Below are 19,056 nucleotides of genomic sequence, written 5' to 3'. Positions count from 1 at the left end.
TGGAAGCAGTTTAATAAATTAGTTCTGTTTTGGCAATGTAAGATTATTTGGAAACACATCTGCTAAAACGTCTGACACTGGAACCAAGGCAGATTGTTTAGTGGTTCTGTTGTCAATTTAAGTCTCCTGAAAATAGTTCAGTATGGGATTTATAAGACATCCTTAAAAGTTTGCTGGATGGTGATGTATTTTGTAGGAGTATGACACCCTTGTGGGGGTGTTCTGCTGCATAATTATGCAGACATATTGAAGTCATATGTCTTTCCTTCCTCTTCTCTGTTCTCTTCCTGGTTTGCAGAGTATTTGGTTTCTGACACTGGAGGACAGCAGCTCTCAATAAGTGATGCCTTCATCAAAGGTAATCTTAAAACAACTGTACTAGAAGTGATATCTGCTTTTTGATGGTATGCACACCATCTTCTTGAGGTTTTAGCACACTGATTGACAGAAAGTGCTAACTGTACTTGATTATTTTGGTATCATAAGAACCAAATGATTTTAAATGTGTAGAATAACTTTAGAGTATGTTGGAATTCAAGAATATATGGTTATTCTTAGTTTGAGATGAGGCCTTTATGTAAAAGTGATGAAATTTTTTAAAATCAGCTTTATGTTTTATTCTTTTGAAGGCATTATATAGTAGTAAACATTGATGTACATACTGTCAAGGATTGCCTCACTGTTAGAGCGCTCACAAGTGAGCTCATCACTTGAACTTGCTGTTTGCCCTGTCGAAGAGAAGTAGGCAAAAGAGGATAAAGCATGAAACTCATTGTCAATTTCATTGGGTCTAGATGAGTACAAACCTCTCTTAACAGGAGAAGAGGCAAAGGGAGGGAAGGGTCTTAGTTCCTGGGGCTTTAGAAAAAGAGAGGAGGTAGGGTAAGCTGGAACAAGGGAGGCAGCTGTTCTGGCTGGGCAGACAATCTAAATTCATCTCCTAGCATCTGCTTTGACTAGAAGTGTATAGACTGGCTGCTCATGTAATTGAAAAGTGCCAGTCTTGTGCCTCTTGTACCATTTCATGTGCTTAATGGTATTTGATTTGCTTCAAAAGAGAAAGCATTACATTTCCTATCTCTTTCTTTCCATGCGTTCAGTCATATTCTATGATTATTTAATGAGCGCATGTTTTGTAAAACATTGTTATTTAACTTTTCTCATCAATTTTATCCCTCTAAAAATTTCTATTTTTATTTTTTAAGTCACTTATAGGTGTGTGTGTGTGTGTGTGTGTGTGTGTGTCTGCATGTGTTTATTATGCACAGGTGAGTGGAGGCACCTGCAGAGACCAAAGTTGTTGGATTCCCTGCAACTAGAGTTACAGATGGTTGTAAGCCCTGATCTGGGAGCTGGGAACTGAACTCCAGTTTTCTGGAAGAATAGCAAATGCTCTCAACTTATGAACATTTCTCCAGCCCCCAAAGCGACTTAGGATCAGGCTGGCCTCAAATTCATAGAGATCTACTGCAGCCTTTGCCTCCTGAGTTCAGGGGATTAAAGGTGTGTACCACCACACCCAATCATGTCACCCACTTAAAAAATTTAAAGACTTCAAAATCATATGTAAATTATTATGTTTTATTTAGTACAATTTCTTTATAGTTTATATTTTAGTTTGTTAAATTTTGTTTTAAAACCTGTAAAATACAGTGGAGGATTGTGTGAAGTGACTTTATACTGTCATTTGGGACTGGGGTTGTTCATTAGAGTTTCTCTCTCTTGAGAGTTCAGGGCCCCCATGACTATGTTACTAATTACCATTCAGATTTCAGTTGAATGTGGTTTTTCACTTTATAATTTTATGTGGAAAATTTGCATTTGTAACTCTGTAAAATAATGGCTCAACCTGTGGGTTTCAGCCTCTTTGGGTGTCAAATAGCTCTTTTACAGGGGTCACCTAAGATCATTGGAAAACATAGTTATTTATGTTATAATTCATAATACTACCAGAATTAGTTTTGAGGTAGTAATGAAAATAACACGAGGAACTGTATTAAAGGGTCATAGCATTAGGAAGGTTGAGACCCACTGCTTTAAAACAAGCAGGATACAAAAATACAATTCTGTTTGTGGTTCAGAATTCATGCTGATACTTTTGGTGGGAGAGTCTTTGTATTTAGGTTAAGTTATTTTTCATAATTGTTCTCAGATTTTGACTGATGCCTATTGTTTCTTGATTCCTCCACCATGTTGGGTTTTGCACATGCTAGAGAAGTGCTGTACCTCATGCCCTGCTTCTATATTTTAGTGTGTTGATGTATGTATACATGTATGATTAAATATTTTATTATGTATTTTAATTGTGTGTTGATTACAGGTCTTTGCTGTTTTATAGCAATAACTTATATTGGCCACCTTCTGATATTTTTATTCTTTTAAGTATATGAATTGATGGTATAAAATATGAAAATGAAGTACTAACTTATTTTATGTTTAGAGTCTTTATTTAATCGACGAGTAGAGGAAAAATCCAAAGAGCTGCCTTTTACCCCCCTGGGCTGGCATCATAACAACCTGGAACTCTTGCGGGAGGAGAATGAGGAGAAGCAAGCCATGGAAAGGCTACTGTAAGACACTAGGTTTTTATTTTTCTCTTAAATTTTTTTTGTAATTTTTATTGACTTGGCTATTAATATCTCTTGGTTATAAAGTGAAAGATACTAATTTAAAGTGTAGTCTGAGTTCTGATAAAATATCAAGCAGAGTCCCAAGCTGATTGTCTCCATTTTAATTTATGTGTTAAAATTTTATTTCAGCACTTTGAAGGTCCCTTTGTTTAAAGGTCTTTTGTTAGTTTAAAGCTCGTCACAGATTTCATTAATGAACAGAATCATTATGGTAAATAAAGATGCATTGAAAGAATTAAATTGACAAAGGGGATCTTATCTTTGAGCCATAATCGGAGTGTTTATTTCTTTAAAAGTGCTTGTTGTGTTTTTAGTACTAACTGTACAAACTTGTTTCTGTAACATTTTGTAGTTCTGCTAATCATAACCACATGATGGCCCTACTCCAGCAGTTGCTTCAAAACGAGTCATTGTCGTCGACTTGGAGGGACATCATTGTGTCACTAGTCTGCCAGGTTGTTCAGACAGTCCGACCTGACGTCAAACACCAGGATGATGACATGGATATCCGTCAGTTTGTCCATATCAAGAAGGTGGGTTCTGGTACTGTTTGCTGCTGTTAGGAACTGCTGGGGCAGGCCTAACTGTCATTTATTTGGTGATCCGAAAGGAGTCATACCATGAAGTTGTCTGCTGTGTCAACAATACAAATAGAGCTCTTGGTGGTTCTCATAGGGAGTGAGAGTTGCATGGAAAGAGTGAGTTGGGTGTGTGGTGAGAACCAAAATAAACCATTTCTTCCTTTTTAAATGCTGCTTCTTAGTATGTCATTAATGAGAAAGTCTGTTCTCATAGATTATTATCACTGTCTTGAGGGAAAGCAGTGAGAAATTGCTTTATTTAGATAATATTAACTTGGGAATGTATGTTTTACCTATGATATTTAGTGCTAAAAATAGTGCCGTAGATACCAGCTTATTTAGTCAATGAGTATTTAGAGTAGCATATCTGACTTAGAGATTAGAGGGGAAACAATCATGATGAGATAGATAATCATGAGATGAAGTGAACTATATTCTGAAACTTTCTGCCTTTAACTCTGTTGAGGGCAAAGATGCTTAGACATGATAATAACATCTGATGAAGTCTGGGTACCTCAGTGGTTTTTTCTTGTTTTCTTGTTTTCTTAGATCCCAGGTGGAAAGAAATTTGATTCCGTGGTTGTCAATGGCTTTGTTTGTACCAAGAATATTGCACATAAAAAGGTAATAAGTTTCAGTTCAGCAGTGGCATTCAGTAGACCAGGGCTATGTGCTAAACTCATAAGTTGGGATTTCTTATTATGGAAGAAAAGGAGATGTTGAAGGGTACCTAGCCATATGGTTCATAGAGGTGAAAGTTCAGAGGTTCTAGGAAAATCTCCCAGAGCTGGTGATGGGTCAGAATTTGAATAATGGGAATTGATATGACAGAAAAAGGAAGGAGAAAAGTTAGGTTTCCAGTCCAGTAGAGGGCAAGGATACAGGTATCCTACCTCTCTAGACCTCGCCTCCAGATAGGGTTTTTCTGAAAGACAGCATTTCTTGAAATGGTTTAGTTTTCTATAACTGGTCTTCCTACAGAATTGTCATTATTTTCTTACCAATGTACTGGCTGGTTTTGTGTGTCAGCTTGACACAAGCTGTAGATCTCACAGAGAAAGGAGCCTCCTTTGAGGAAATGCCTCCATGAGTTCCAGCTGTAAATCATTTTCACAATTAGTGATCAAGGAATAGAGCCTAGCCCATTGTGGGTGGTGCTATCCCTAGGCTAGTAGTCTTGGGTTCTATAAGAAAGCAAGCTGAGCAAACCAGGGGAAGCAAGCCAGTAAGCAGCACTCCTCCATGGCTTCTGCATCCACCCCTGCCCTGTGTGAGTGCCTCTGGTGATGAACAGCAATGTAGAAGTGTAAGCTGAATATAAACCCTTTCCTTCCCAACTTTCTTCTTGGTCATGATGTTTTGTGCAGAAATAGAAACCCTAACTAAGACATCAATTTTACCCCTACTGTCAGCTCCAAGGCCTCTTTTGAGCACCAGCATAGAGAGAAGTTAGGTTAGATATTGAATGTTGGGGGATCTAACGAATGAACGATATGAATTTCTAAGGGCTTTTAATTTCCTAGACACCGTGTTAAATACATGGATTCCTAACCTTTTTAGACTGTCTCATTCAGTTGGTTAAGTGAAGGATTGTATTGCATTTAAAGTGGGCACTGTGGATACTTCAGTGTCAAATGCTGGTTGTCACATTCAAATAAATTTTTATTGATTCATTTTCTATGGGCCTTTTGCACAAATGAATGTCTGTATACTCTGTGTGGGCCTGATGTCATGGAAGTCAGCAGAGGGCATCAGATGCTGTGGTACTGGAGTTATAGATAGCCCTGAGTGGCCATGGTGCTGGGAATTGTATACCAAGTGCACTTAGCTGCTGAGTTGTCTTTTTAGCACCTTGGTCTTCACATTTGAGAAACTATTCTTAGACTTTGCTCTACTTGACAATCATGAAGGAAACTACGTAACACTTAGGAACACTTTGGCCTCAACACAGGAGACTTGTTGCTGGGAAGTCAAGACAACCACTTTAGTCTGAGAAAATAGATTATTGAAATGTAGTTCTGTTTTTACTATTTTCTAAGTATAGACTAATACAATTGTCTCAGCATTGTTCCAGTTTCTTAGTTCCAGGGTCTCGGAATGCTGAGATGTGGAATGCTCAAGCTCTGTATATAAGATGGTTTAGTGTTACCTATAATCTATTGAATACTTTCTTCTAGACTTTAAATTATCTCTAGATGACTTATAATGGGTAATACAATGTAAATGTATAAATAGTTGTTTTGCTATATTGTTTAGGCCTTAATGAGTTTAAATGATAGAAAAAATAATTTGTGCATGATTAGGACACACAGATTCTTTACCCATTTTGCAAATATTTTTCTATCTGTACTAGGTCAAATCTAGGATGTTGAAATTATGGGTATGGAGGGCTGACTATAAGACATTTATTTAGCTTTTAGGAAATTATTAATGGTCACTTATAAATAATATGCTGGCTTTTGCATGAAATATAAAAAGCATCTCATGCTATTGTATGCTATGTACCAGCAGGCAGGCCGACCTGTTCTCAGCCTAGCAGACTGACTCAGAACTCTGAAATCCTCTCTCCTCCCGGCTAAGTTCTGTGGATGGCTGCTGCCACATCTGCCCCGCACTTCCAGATTCTTGTGGCTGGCTAGGGTGCACTCTTTGCTGCAGTACCTTTCTCTGAAACCCATTTGACTTACCGCGTAAAGAAAAACACCACACAATTTTAGTTAAGAATCAAAAGATAGTCGGGCATTGGTGGCACACGCCTTTAATCCCAGCACTTGGGAGGCAGAGGCAGGCAGATTTCAGAGTTTGAGGCCAGCCTGGTCTACAGAGTGAGTTCCAGGACAGTCAGGGCTATACAGAGAAACCCTGTCTCGAAAAACCAAACCAAACCAAACCAAACCAAACCAAACCAAACCCAAAAGAATCAACAGGTAACACTGGGCACAGAACCTAGCCTCCTAAGTTTGTAAACTAATCTATGTAAAGTCCTGGTGGATCCACCACTCAAAACCCACAGCATCTGGCTTCCTACGATCTGTCTCCCTCCCTTCCTCCTGCTGTCCAAAAGGGACTTTCCTTTCTCCTGCCTTCCCTCTTCCTCTTTCTGACCCAGAAGTCCCACCTACTGGCCCAGTGATTGGCCCCTTGTAATCTTTATTCATTAGAAGAAGGTTCTGCCACAGCTGGTATTAAATGTTATTTCGTAGACATGGTCCAAAATCATTGTTTGTATATTTAATCTTGTAAATCAGGATATTATACTTTTAAGGTACAGTGTCAAGCCAAAATAAGTGATTTTTAGTGAATTAAGACTAAGAATTTTAGTCAGATAGTGGTGGCTTACACTTCTAATCCCAGTACTCAGGAGGTAGAGGCAGGTGGATTCCCTGAATTTGAGGCCATCTTGGTGTATACAGTGAGGTCCTCTGTGTGGAAAAAAAAAAGAAAAAGGAAATGGGGAGGGTGTGGGGGGGGGCAGTGCAGGGGCCTCTGGCAGGCAGAGCCAGCATAGGGGATAGGGGAGCACTGGCAGGATCGCACACCGTAAGGAGTAAGGAGTGCCGGCCCTGGAGTACAGAGGAAGCACATGGGAGGCTGCCTGCCTTGGGTACCTGTAGAAGCTGCTTAGCTGGCTGAGAGGCGGCTCAATCCTTTCACTGGTGGCTGGAAACACCGAGGCCTGCTCTGTGCTCTTACGTAGTGGGTTTAATAAAAGAGACAGTTCATAGTTTAGATGTTTTATTATTAAAAGAGAATGAGAAAAGGAGATAGGGAAGAGAAAAGGAGAGGATGGAGAGATGAGAGAAGGCCATGACCACGTGGAAAGAAAAGAGGAAGAACAGATGGGGAGAAGAGAGAGAGAGAGAGAGAGAGAGAGAGAGAGAGAGAGAGAGAGAGAGAGAGAGAGAAAGAAAGAGAGAGAGAGAGAGAGAGAGAGAGAGAGAGAGAGAGCCCCAGGAAGGGCAAGAAGCCTTCTTTTATAGTAAGCTGGGTAACCTGGGTGGGGGGAAAGCCTGGCTGTAGCCAGGTGACTATAGGGGTAGAGTCTAGCCAGAAAGCTAGGTACCTGGGGCCTGGCCATATGTGACTGATGGCCACAGGATTATGGAGTTGAGGAATAGGCAGTCAGGGAGCATATCTCTAGGGTTCCGTCCCTTGTAGAATGTTCTTCTATTGGGTCTCCAGAATAGCCTTGCTTCAATCAGGCTATAGACTGCCTTACATCACAGTTCCACAGTTCTCCCTGTCTTCAAAAACCAAAATAAAATAAAAGGAAAAACATGTTATGACTTTTCAGTAGTTGACAAAAATCATGTGTAGGAGGGGTAGAAACATACCCATGAGTTATTGATTTGCCTCGCTGATCATATTTAGACATACTCTTTAATTTTAGAGCCTCAAATACATTGGCCCACTTACTTCCTGTCCTAAGAACTGTTTGCCAGTCTGGGCTGTGTGAGTTTGGTCAAACTGAAACCTTAATGGCAGGACACGAACTGCTCTGCCTGTGGCCAGTGTCACATTCTTGGAATGTTGGTGTGAATTTCTGCTTTTGACAGTAGTTTTAGGTTTTCTCTTATAACTTCACATTAGCCATTGGGCTTGCCAATTTAGGATTGTTGGAGAATGTATTCTGGTAGAATAATGTTCAAGTACAATTAACTTTTTCTTCCTTTTTTTACTTTTGAAGCTTAGAAAGACTGAAATATAGTTTCAATCTAGATTGAAAATCTAGATTTGTTAATCTAGAATGTGTAAATATTCTGGATATAATACCCACTGCCACCTAGAGCATATTATTTGTTCTTGCAGTATGAGAAATTATAAAACAAAAATATAATGAATAGTATAGAGGAAAAGATAAGAAAAAGTTGTTTTTGAAGAACTTGTTTTGAAAAAAAATTACCCAAAAGTAATAAATTAGACTTTGATAATGCTAATAGGAATTATGAACAATATGAATTAAAATTATCATTAAAAGTCTATAAAGTGCAAACCTTTAACAAAACCTTTTTTTTTTAGATGAATTCCTGTATTAAAAACCCCAAAATCCTTCTGTTGAAGTGTTCCATTGAGTATCTCTATAGAGAAGAAACTAAGTTTACTTGCATTGATCCTATCGTGCTTCAGGTAAGAATTTCTGGAGGAAATCATTTGATAGATGCTTACCTTCTGTGCTGCTTGCCACCTCTTAATTTCAAAAACCTTGTTGTGTTTCAAAATGAAATTATGTGAGCCATGTTTATGTTAACTTTAGGAAGTAGCTTACCCAAATATCTTTCACTCACTTTGAAGGTTTCAGATTGTTGAAGGGAGCATATGACTGGGAATGCGTGGAAGAGAAAGTGAAAATTCAACTTTGGCTTTAGTTCTTTTCTGTACTTTAGCCATTGCTTTCCTGGGAGAGTTTCTCTAACTTCTTAGGTTAATAGAACCTCCCATTTTGTAATATAGACTCTCACTAATACCTGTTTCTAGAATAGGAATAGTTTATATGTAGTTGGCAAATAAAGGAATAACTTAAGATGGGCCAAGCAAAGGGCACCAGAATTGCAGCTGTAGACTATAACTTCAGCCTTTTTGCTGCATGGGCACGAGTTCTCTTAGCTCTGCTCTGTTTAATGAAATGCTTACAAAGCTCTCTCCACAGAAAGTTGTACTCCTAGCCAAGGCGGGCTCCTGGGAGCTTTACTGCCAGAACACCATCTCTACTCTTGCAGTTCATTTTATACAGTTAAAAAACTTTTTAAATTGAAATAGAATTAAATACATCACTTTCCCTTTTCCCTTTCCTCCCTCAGGCCTCTCTCAGCTGCCCACTCTTGAACCCCTCCCATACCCTACCCACTGTCTTATTGATAGCCTTGTTTTTTGATTATGATTGTTACATATGTTATATGAAAATATATGTATGTACAATTATATGTATGATCTATATGAATATATCTAAATATATGAATGTATATGTATGCACAATTATATAATATATATTATGTATGTTAATACATATATGAATGTATATGTATACACAATTTTTTTTCACACAAACACATACACTTGCAACCTGTTTAGTGTTTTTGTTATTGGTATATATGATTTCAATGCTTACCACTCTGCATTGGACAACCAGTAGTGGGACTCTTCCCTGGAAAACCTGGAAAATGATAATTCTCCTTCTTCTAACAGTCATTAGTTGCTTGTAGTTCTTTGTCTAGGGGTGGGACCTCATGAAAATTTCCACTGTATGTTAACATGCCATTGATATTTCCTCATGTCTGCACATGTAAATTTATTCTGTTTCATCCTCCCAGGGTAATCCATGCATCCCACCCCCACTAGATCCCTCCTCTTTCCCTAACCCCTTTGGGTCTTCAGATTGTAGCTTGGCTATCATTTAATGGCTAATATCCATTTATTAATGAATATATACCTTATATATCTTTCTGGATCTGGGTTATCTCACTCAGGATGATCTTTTTCTAGTTCCATGTGTTTGCCTGCAAATTTCATGGTGTTATTTTTTCAACTACTGAGTAATACTCCATTGTATAAATGTACTACATTTTCTTTATCTCTTGCTCCACATCCTCACCAGAATGTGCTGTCATTTGTGTTACCGATCTTAGCCATTTGGAGAGGTGTCAGGTGGAAACTTATTTTGTTTTGTGTTTCCGTAATGGCTAAGGACGTTGAATATTTCTTTAAGTGTTTCTCATCCTTTTGAGATTCCTCTATTGAGACAGCTCTGTTTAGATATGTACCCCAGTTTTTAATTGAATTATTTGACTTCTTGATACCTAGTTTCTTTTATATATTTTGGATGTTAGTGCTCTATTGAATGTAGAGTTGGTAAAATCTTTTTTCCATTCTGTAGGTTGATGCTTTGCTGCATTAATTTTTCTTTTTTTCCTTATAGAAGCTTTTCAGTTTGGTGAGGTAGCATTTATTAATTGTTGATGTTAGTTGCCTGCTCTATCAGTGTTCTGTTCAGAACGTTGTCTGCTGTGCTAATGTATTCAAGGTTATCCCCCACTTTCTTTTTTATCAGGCTCATTGTATCTGGTTTTATGTTGAGGTCTTTGATCCATGTGGACTTTTATGTAGAGTAATAAATATGAATCTATTTGTATTCTTCTACGTGCAGTCATCCAGTTTGACCAGCACCATTTGTTAAAGATGCTGTGTTTATTTCCAGTGTGTATTTCTGTTTTTTTTTTAATTTTGTTTTTTAAATCAACATCAGTATATATATGTGGATTTTTGCCTGTGTCTTCAGTTTGATACCATTGATCAACGTGTCTGTTTTTATGTCAGTACCATGTGCTTTTTATTTCTGTAGCTCTGTAGTACAACTTGAAATCAGGGGTGGAGATGCCTTCAGCAGTTCTTTATTATTATTTATTATACAGGATTGTTTTAGCTGCCCTCACTTTTCTGCTTTTCCATATGAAGCTGAGAAGTTGTCATGTCAAGGACTGATGGGAATTACATTAACTCTGTAGATTGCTTTTGGTAAGGTGGCCATTTTTACTATGTTAATCCTACATCCATGATTGGGGAGATCTTTCCATCTTTTGTATCCTCTTCAATTTCTTTTTTCAAAGACTTGAAGCTTTTATCGTGCAGGTCTTTTAGTTGCTTGTTTAGTTACCCTATGATTTTTTATATTACTTGTGGCTCTTCTGAAAGTGTTGTTTCTCTGATTTCTTTTAAAAAATTTTTTAATTACTTTTAGTTTTTTATAGTCCAGTCTTTGCCCCACTTCCTGTCTACCTTCCCACAGTTCTTCATCCCATTCCTCCTCCTCCCTTGTCTCTAAGAGGATGCTCTTCCCACCCTCACAAGGCCTCCCCACTCCCTGGGGCTTGAAGTCTCTCAAGAGTTAGGCACGGAGTGTTTCTATTTCATTATAAGTCTGTTTAAATTGCTTATCTGATTTTGATTTAACTTAGTGACGCAAGAAAATTATTAATTTCCTTTAGAATTTCCAATTTGGTGTACAGGTTTCTTTCTTCATGTCATTCTTCCTCTTTTTCTTCCTTTTTTCTTTTTTTCCCTGTTGTTATCATAAGACAGATTTCTCTGTGTAGCCCTGGCTGTCCTCTTACTCTATAGACCAGACTGGTATTGAACTTAAAGATCTGCCTGCTGCTGACTCCCTAGTGTTGGTTTTAAAGGCATGCACCACCACCAGGTCGTGAGTATGGGTTTTTGAAATATGACCTAGTGATTCTTTGGATTTCCTTGGTGTCTGATATGTTCTTGTTTTTGCTAATTTGAATATTTTTCTCCATCTTTCAGTTAGTTTGGATAAGGGTTTATCTATCACGTTGATTTTTTTTTCCCCCTTAGTTTCATCGATTTTTTTTTAGTTGTTTTCTTTGTTTCTGTTTTAATATTGATTTCTACCCTGAGTTTGATTATTTTTTGCCATCTACCCCCTTTGGGATGTGATTGCATCTTTTTTTGTTTGTTTGTTTGTTTTAGAGTTTCCAGGTGTGCTGTTAGGTTATTACTAGTAGGGGATCATCTCCATTTGTTTCATGTGCGCACTTAGAGATCTTGTCTCTTAGCACCTCTTTGATTGTGCCCGTAAGCTTGGGTATGCTTTGTATTCATTTTCATTGAATTGTAGAAAGTCTATAATTGATTTCTTTATTTTTGTCTTGATCAGGTTTTCTTTCATTTGGTAGAAAGTTCAGTTTCCTTAAGTTTGAGACTTTGTGCTTCTGTTGTTACCGATTTCTACCTTTATTCCATGGTTGTCTGATAGGATTTAGGGAGTTGCTTCAGTTTTCTTGTTCTGTTGAGACTTGGTTAGTGTCTGAGTACATGTTCAGTTTTGTAGGAAGTTCCATGACTCCCAGAGAAGAAGGTATTTTCTTTTGTGTTTGGGCAAAATGTTCTGTAAATATGTTAGGTCCATTTTGCTTATATGCGTTTGCTCCAGTAGTTCTCTGTTTTTGTCTGAATGTCCTGTTCATTGATGAGATTGGGGTATTGAATTGAAGTCTATCACTATCATTGTGTGAGGGTTGGATGTGCTTGTGTTTAGGGTATAGATGTAAAGAATTGAAATGTCCTCTTGTTGGATTTTGATGAATATGTAGTGTCATTCCCATCTATTTTGATTAGTTTTGGTTTGAAGTCTATTTTGGTAGATATTAAAATGGCTATACTAGCTTGCTATTTAGATCCATTTTCTTGGAATATATATATTACCACCTCTTTCCCTGAGGAAATGTCTACTCTTAATGTTGCAGTGTGTTTGTTGGTGTATATATCTTGTATAATTTTATTTTCACATTCTTCTCTGATTTTGTTGAAAATATTTTCTGAGCCTTTGAACTGGTATTTCTTTCCTTCCTTTATTCCTATTATTCTTTGGTTTGGTATTTTCATAGTTTCCTAAATTTCCTGGATAATTTGTATCAGGGTTATTTTAGATTTAACATTTTCTTTCTCCAGTATCTTTGGTGCCAGAGAGAGAGAGATTTTGTTTTCCATTTCTTGTATTCTGTTGAGGAAGCTTGCCTCTGTAGTTCTCTAACATTCCTAAATTTTTAGTTTCCAGAGTTCCCTCAGTTTGTGTTTTCTTTATTGCTTCTATTCTGTCCTTCAACTTTGCATTTTCTTGTATTCATTTCCTCTTTAAAGTTCTCTTATCATCTCCATGTAGTTGGCTTTTATGTCTTTCTTGTGCTTCTGTTATGTTGGAATATTCAGAGCCTATTCTGGAAGGTTCTAGTGGAGACATATTGCCCTAGCTGTTACTGTGTTTTTACGCTGGCATCTAGGCATCTGGGTTTGGGATGATTATAGGTCTGGGTCTAGGTTCTGATTTTTGGGTTTGTCTTTGTTGGGTAGATGTTTTGTTCCTTGGTTTCTCTTTCCTTGGAGGATTTTTGGAGAGTAATTGATGGCCATGTTTTCCTTGTTTTACTGGCCTGTTCATTTGGTGTATTCACAGAGAGTGGTTGCTGGTGTTGGAGGCTAGGATACTGGGTTGAGTTGATGGAAGTAAGGTTGAGGGAGAGGGTCTTTGTGATCCTTTGGGAAGTGGGTCAAAGAGGAAAGGAAGACCTTAGCAGCCTTTCAGCTCCTGATCTGGGGATAAGACTAGGGGCATAGGGTCTCAGGAATAGCTGGAGAGGTGTGAGTCTGCCTTCAGTCTGCTTGGTGCCCTGGGAAGAGAGGCCTTAGAGCTGAAGTTGCATAGATTTCAGGTGTTAGTGATTTTTGTTTTGTTTTACAGTGGCTTTTTTATCCTGTGAATAGTATTTTAGTTTGTGATCATTCAAAATATATGGTTTTTAGGAATATAGGTATCATATACATGGAAACACACTGCTAGAAATATTTAGAAAAAATACTTTTTACATTTGTAGTCATATTTTTTTTTTCAAGCAGGATAGAAGCAATGACTTTGAATTTCATTCCATAGATAGGAGCTAGCAAAACAAAGTTGTAGTCTGAAACAACTTTGAATACTTTTTCAAAATCTCTGCATTAGTTAGTGAATTTGTTTCCTGGAGCTCCTGCTGTCTTAAGTTTCCTGCTCTTATCAGTAAAAATGAAAGATCTTGCTTAGATTTAGGTCAGCATTTCCAGATACGATGAAGAACCTAAGAGAATCAAGGGGAAACACAGTATGTATGCTGTTACTCCTCAAGCTTACACTGTTCTATGTATGTCATCCCTGTTCTTGTGGTTTTATAAATGATATTAGCATACTTCCATAGGATTGAACCATAGCCATATTAAGTATAAGATGCTACTTGGCTGTAGAGTTGTTAAATTGTGCCTTGGATTTCATGAATCATGGTATTTGAAATCTAAAGATATTCTAATATTGCAATTATTCACAATTCTCTGAATCTGGTTATCAAACTTGTTTTTATATGTGAGTCATGGTTTGGGCACTTCTGTTGTTAACAGCATTATTTAATCCTGATAGCATGAGCTATCTCATTCATCTGTGTTTTCAAACATTTTTTTTAAACCATTAATGACAGTTTTGTTAAATTTCTTAGCTTGAAAGAAAAATAGCAGCTGATTTGTTTTTTTTTTTCTCTCTCCTCCTTTCTCATCTGCTTCTTCTGTCCTTCCTACAATGACCAAGTATCAAGTATATAATAATCAGGAAAGAAACAAATGTGGTCAGAAAAAAGATGAGAAGCAAGGGACAGGATGTAATTAGGTTGTGATGTCATTTACACTCCGCACTAGCCTTGCTGATCTGAGGTCCTCTAAGCAGTACTTAGGGTACACCTGATGCTCATTTTTGGATGAGCCAGGACCAGACTGGGAGGATTGTACCAGAGGCAGACTGTGTGTGTTTGTGTGTGTGTGTGTGTGTGTCTGTGTGTTTATGTTTATGTGTGACATAGAACCTTATATAGCCTGGGCTGCGTGTGTGCGTGCGTGCGTGTGTGTGTGTGCGTGCGTGTGTGTGTGTGTGTTTATGTGTGACATAGAACCTTATATAGCCTGGGCTGCCCTTGACTTTTAAGTAACTTGCCCTTTCAAATGCTGAAATTACAGGTATGACTTTCCCATGTTTGTTTTTTAGAATAATCCAGTTTCATTGGAGCTGCATAAACAAAATAATTTCACATGTCCTTAAATTAAGTTTTAGTAAGCAGATTAGGAAATTAATATATTTCAAGAAAATATATTTTACTAATAAAGGGAGAATTTGAGAATGTACAGTTGCTATTTCTTTTTGTTTGTTGGTTGGTTTTGAAAATAGTTTTGCTACATATCCTAGGGTGATTTCAAACACAGGGCCTTTTATCTTCATCGTTTGGAGTTCTAGGATTGTAGGCATATGCCAACATGCTAGGCAAAAGTAAGTAATTTCTATAAGTAAAACAGAGAGACAGAGGAAATGTCCTTCATAAAAAGTAGCCTAATTTGGTAAGAGTCTTCTTTACTGTGGAGGCTTGCATGAGAAATGCTCTGGGCACATGGAGTAGAAGTAGCAGACATGCTCACTTTCAGTCATCTCCTGTTTGGAGCTCAGAAGAATGAAGCCTTCATTGTGGTAAATGTCCTTTTTTTGTTTTTGTTTTATTTTTCATTCAGGATTTCTCTATGTAACTAGCCCTGGCTGTCCTGGAACTCTGTTTGAGACCAGGCTGGTTTTGAACTCTCAGAGATCTCTATGCCTCTGCCCCCTGGGTCTAAAGCTATTATGGTGAAATAATAATAAGCATTGTGTTTTAGAACTTGAGTTGTATTTGTTCCAGGTATAATAGGATGTTAGGAAATTGGAGGTAGGAGTTTAGTGAAATAGCGTTTGTTAGAGGGTTATTAGTTCTGATTCCCAGAAAAGATAAACTTGTAGGTTACAGAATGGAGTAGAAACTTTATAATCATATATATTTAAAAATCGCTTTTATTATGCTACTTGTAGGAGTAGGCTATTTGTTGCTTGAAAGTCTAACTTAAAGTCTTTGGAGATATTGCATATTGCGTTCCTAGTGCTTGTTTCTTAGACACATGTACACACATGCTGCTGCTGCTGCTGCTGGTTTTCCTCACATGTTGTTGCTAGTGTTTAAGCCACTGGACCCTAAATGTGTTTGTCATGTACTCTCACTGAGCTACATCTTCAGCAGATTATAGAGTAATAGGATCTGAAAATCTTTCAAAATAAAATTTATTGGAGGGTAGAACTTTTCCTAAAACTTTTAAGTAAAATGTATAGTTGAGAATTATGATTAAAATTTTTTGTTGCATATGAATTAATTACAGACTTATTTGTGAGTGAAAAATTATAGACTGAATATTGATATTAGTAGTCAGGCTGTCATGATATTTTAATATGTTAGAATCATGAATTGTACCAGGTTTTCTGATTTATCTTACTTAGGAAAGGGAATTCTTGAAGAATTATGTTCAACGAATAGTTGATGTTCGACCCACATTGGTTCTCGTTGAGAAAACAGTGTCTCGGATTGCTCAGGACATGCTACTGGAACATGGCATCACTCTGGTCATTAATGTAAAGTCAGTGAGTGTCTATTTTTACTCATTTACAAAATCATGGCTTTTAAATTACTATGAATGAATGGTAGGTATGTAGCAATATTTTTGTTTGATGTAGCACTTATGTTGAAGTAGGACCCAGGTGTGGTAGCTGCATTATTAAGACTATAGACTGGCACTGGAAGACAGTGTAACTATGTAGCTATTCTTTTAGGTGTTTATGAGACCAAAGGTGAAATGGACATTACCCATCAGCAAGTACATTATTGGTACTTTATTCTGCAAAACAGAGGCCACTTTTAAGGAAACTGATTTTTGTTTTCCCATAGTGTCTTATGCTAAGACATGCTATTCATATGCTCTTTAACAAAAGATATAAACAAAATAAAGAATAAAAATAATATAGTCTCACATTATACTTCTGGCAGGTCTGGAACTCAGTTATTGAATCAGGCTGACCATAAACTTGCACCGACCCTCCTTGTCTTTGCCTCCTAAGTGCTAGAGTTATAAAGTGTACCTCCTTGCCACACCCATGTTTTGATGAGAGTACCATGACCATGACCACTCATTAATTGTTTGGCAAGTAAGTTTGGCCAAATGTACAATAAACAGATTGTCATGCAATTTATTAAAATTAAAGAAATTGATTGTGAACATTATTTTGTTTAATACTTAATGTACTTCTCCAGGTTATTGAGATTTTTTACTCATAGCGATTTAATTTTGTAATACAATGTTTTTCTGTTTTGTAGCAAGTTTTAGAAAGAATCAGTCGAATGACCCAAGGTGATTTAGTGGTGTCCATGGACCAGCTGCTCACGAAACCCCACCTGGGCACTTGCCACAAATTTTATATGCAGATATTTCAGTTGCCTAATGGTGAGTCATCTTAAGCATATATTCACTCATTTGGGGATCACAAGGAGGAGTGAATCCTCTCCTAGTTAACTATGTCATTGTTTACTCAAGAAGTGTTAATATCTGGAAGCACTGGTTAAGAGGGAGATGTTTAAGGTGGTTTTATTCGTATATGGATTTTCTTTTCTGTGGATAGTAAATTCTGTTTGGTACTCTAAATTGTCATCTAAGTCTCTTAATTTTTATTTATTTATTTGTAGAACAAACCAAAACACTGATGTTTTTTGAAGGATGTCCACAGCACCTAGGCTGCACAATCAAGCTCAGAGGAGGCTCTGATTATGAGCTGGCTCGAGTTAAGGAGATCCTGATATTTATGATCTGTGTAGCTTATCATTCTCAGCTAGAAATCTCTTTTCTCATGGATGAGTTTGCTATGCCTCCAACGTTAATGCAAAGCCCTTCGTTCCATTTTCTGAGCGAGGGACGAGGGGAAGAGGGAGCTTCTCAGGAGCAGGTCAGTGGCAGCTCCCTTCCCCAGGATCCTGAGTACCCTCTTGATGCCCTGTCTTCTGATGATAGCACTTTGTTGGAATCAAGGATTGTGCTTGAGAAGGGTGAGCTGGACAATAAAAGTGTTCCACAGGCTGTTGCCTCTTTGAAGCATCAAGATTATAGTACCCCCTCTTGCCCAGCAGGTATCCCCTGTGCTCTCTTTGCACTGGTACCTGAGTCATTGTTGCCTGTCCATATGGATCAACAGGATGCTGTAGGGAATGAACAGCCAGAGACATCACAGCAAATGGATGAGCAACAGGATCCCAAAAGCCAGATGAGAGCTTTTAGAGACCCTCTGCAGGATGACACTGGAATGTATGTTACTGAGCAAGTCACCTCCTCTGAAGATAAACGAAAGACTTACTCCTTGACATTTAAACAGGAATTAAAAGACGTGATCCTCTGTATCTCTCCATTTATTACATTCCGTGAACCTTTCCTTTTAACTGAAAAGGGGATGAGGTGCTCAACTCGAGATTATTTTCCAGAGCAGATTTACTGGTCTCCTCTTCTCAACAAAGAGGTGAAGGAAATGGAGAGCAGGAGGAAGAAACAGCTGCTCAGGGATCTCTCTGGACTTCAGGGCATGAATGGCAGTGTTCAGGCCAAGTCTATTCAAGTCTTACCCTCACATGAGCTAGTGAGCACCAGGATTGCTGAACATCTGGGTGATAGCCAGACCTTGGGTAGAATGCTAGCTGATTATCGAGCTCGAGGAGGAAGAATTCAGTCAAAACATTTGGACCCCTTTGTCCATTCAAAAGATGCATCATGTACTTCAGGCGGCAAATCAGGAAACAAAAGTGAGAGTGATGAAGAGAGGGGATTGATTCCAAGTGATGCCTTATGGCCAACAAAGGTAAGATGTCACTCTTACTCAGAATGTTTTGTCTGTTGAAAAATTACTGAGGCAAGATTTAAAAAAACCAATATGACAAATTATATGCAGACTTATTAAATATTTACTCTTCAGTTTATTTCTTCTTGAGTCTGGTGGCTTATATATGATGTAGAAAAGTAGATTCATAAGCTACAAAACTGGGATTTTGTATTTTAATATGCAATTGTAGTAAAGTAGGAGGGGCTTGAACTACGGGAAAGTGTGCAGTTATTTGACGTTTCTGTCTGTATTGCTTATATATGATGATGATGTAGCTCTTGACTTTTTCAGTGCTTTAAGATATATCTTGTTTTTGTTTTAGCCTCCCTCCCTCCCTCCCTCCCTCCCTCCCTCCCTCCCTCCCTCCCTCCCTCCCTCCTTCCCTCCCTCCTTCCCTCCTTCCCTCCTTCTCTTCCTTTCTTCTGTTTCTTGTGATCAAATACCCTAGCAAAAAGATGGCTTATGGAAGAGTTTATTTAGCTTTTAATTCTGGCTTTACAGCCCATCAATTAGGGCAAATAAAGGTAGCTGGAACTTGAAGTAACTTAAGATATAA

At 37.8% G+C, this 19,056-nt stretch overlaps 1 protein-coding gene across 5 annotated transcripts in view; it reads left to right on the top strand.

Annotated features, from left to right (window-relative positions):
• Pikfyve (phosphoinositide kinase, FYVE-type zinc finger containing) overlaps positions 1-19,056 on the top strand; it is a 100,292-nt gene that overhangs the window by 49,319 nt on the left and 31,917 nt on the right. For all 5 annotated transcript variants that reach the window (XM_052191908.1, XM_052191909.1, XM_052191907.1 and 2 more), the window contains 8 exons: positions 299-358; positions 2,441-2,570; positions 2,983-3,163; positions 3,761-3,835; positions 8,231-8,338; positions 16,086-16,226; positions 16,957-17,083; positions 17,323-18,479. In XM_052191908.1, the coding sequence (XP_052047868.1) occupies positions 299-358; positions 2,441-2,570; positions 2,983-3,163; positions 3,761-3,835; positions 8,231-8,338; positions 16,086-16,226; positions 16,957-17,083; positions 17,323-18,479 (1,979 nt within the window). The remainder of the gene's footprint in view (positions 1-298; positions 359-2,440; positions 2,571-2,982; positions 3,164-3,760; positions 3,836-8,230; positions 8,339-16,085; positions 16,227-16,956; positions 17,084-17,322; positions 18,480-19,056) is intronic.

The sequence above is a fragment of the Apodemus sylvaticus genome, chromosome 9, assembly GCF_947179515.1.
Source record: "Apodemus sylvaticus chromosome 9, mApoSyl1.1, whole genome shotgun sequence".
NCBI lineage: Eukaryota > Metazoa > Chordata > Mammalia > Rodentia > Muridae > Apodemus > Apodemus sylvaticus.
This window is presented reverse-complemented; position numbering and strand designations above follow the sequence as displayed.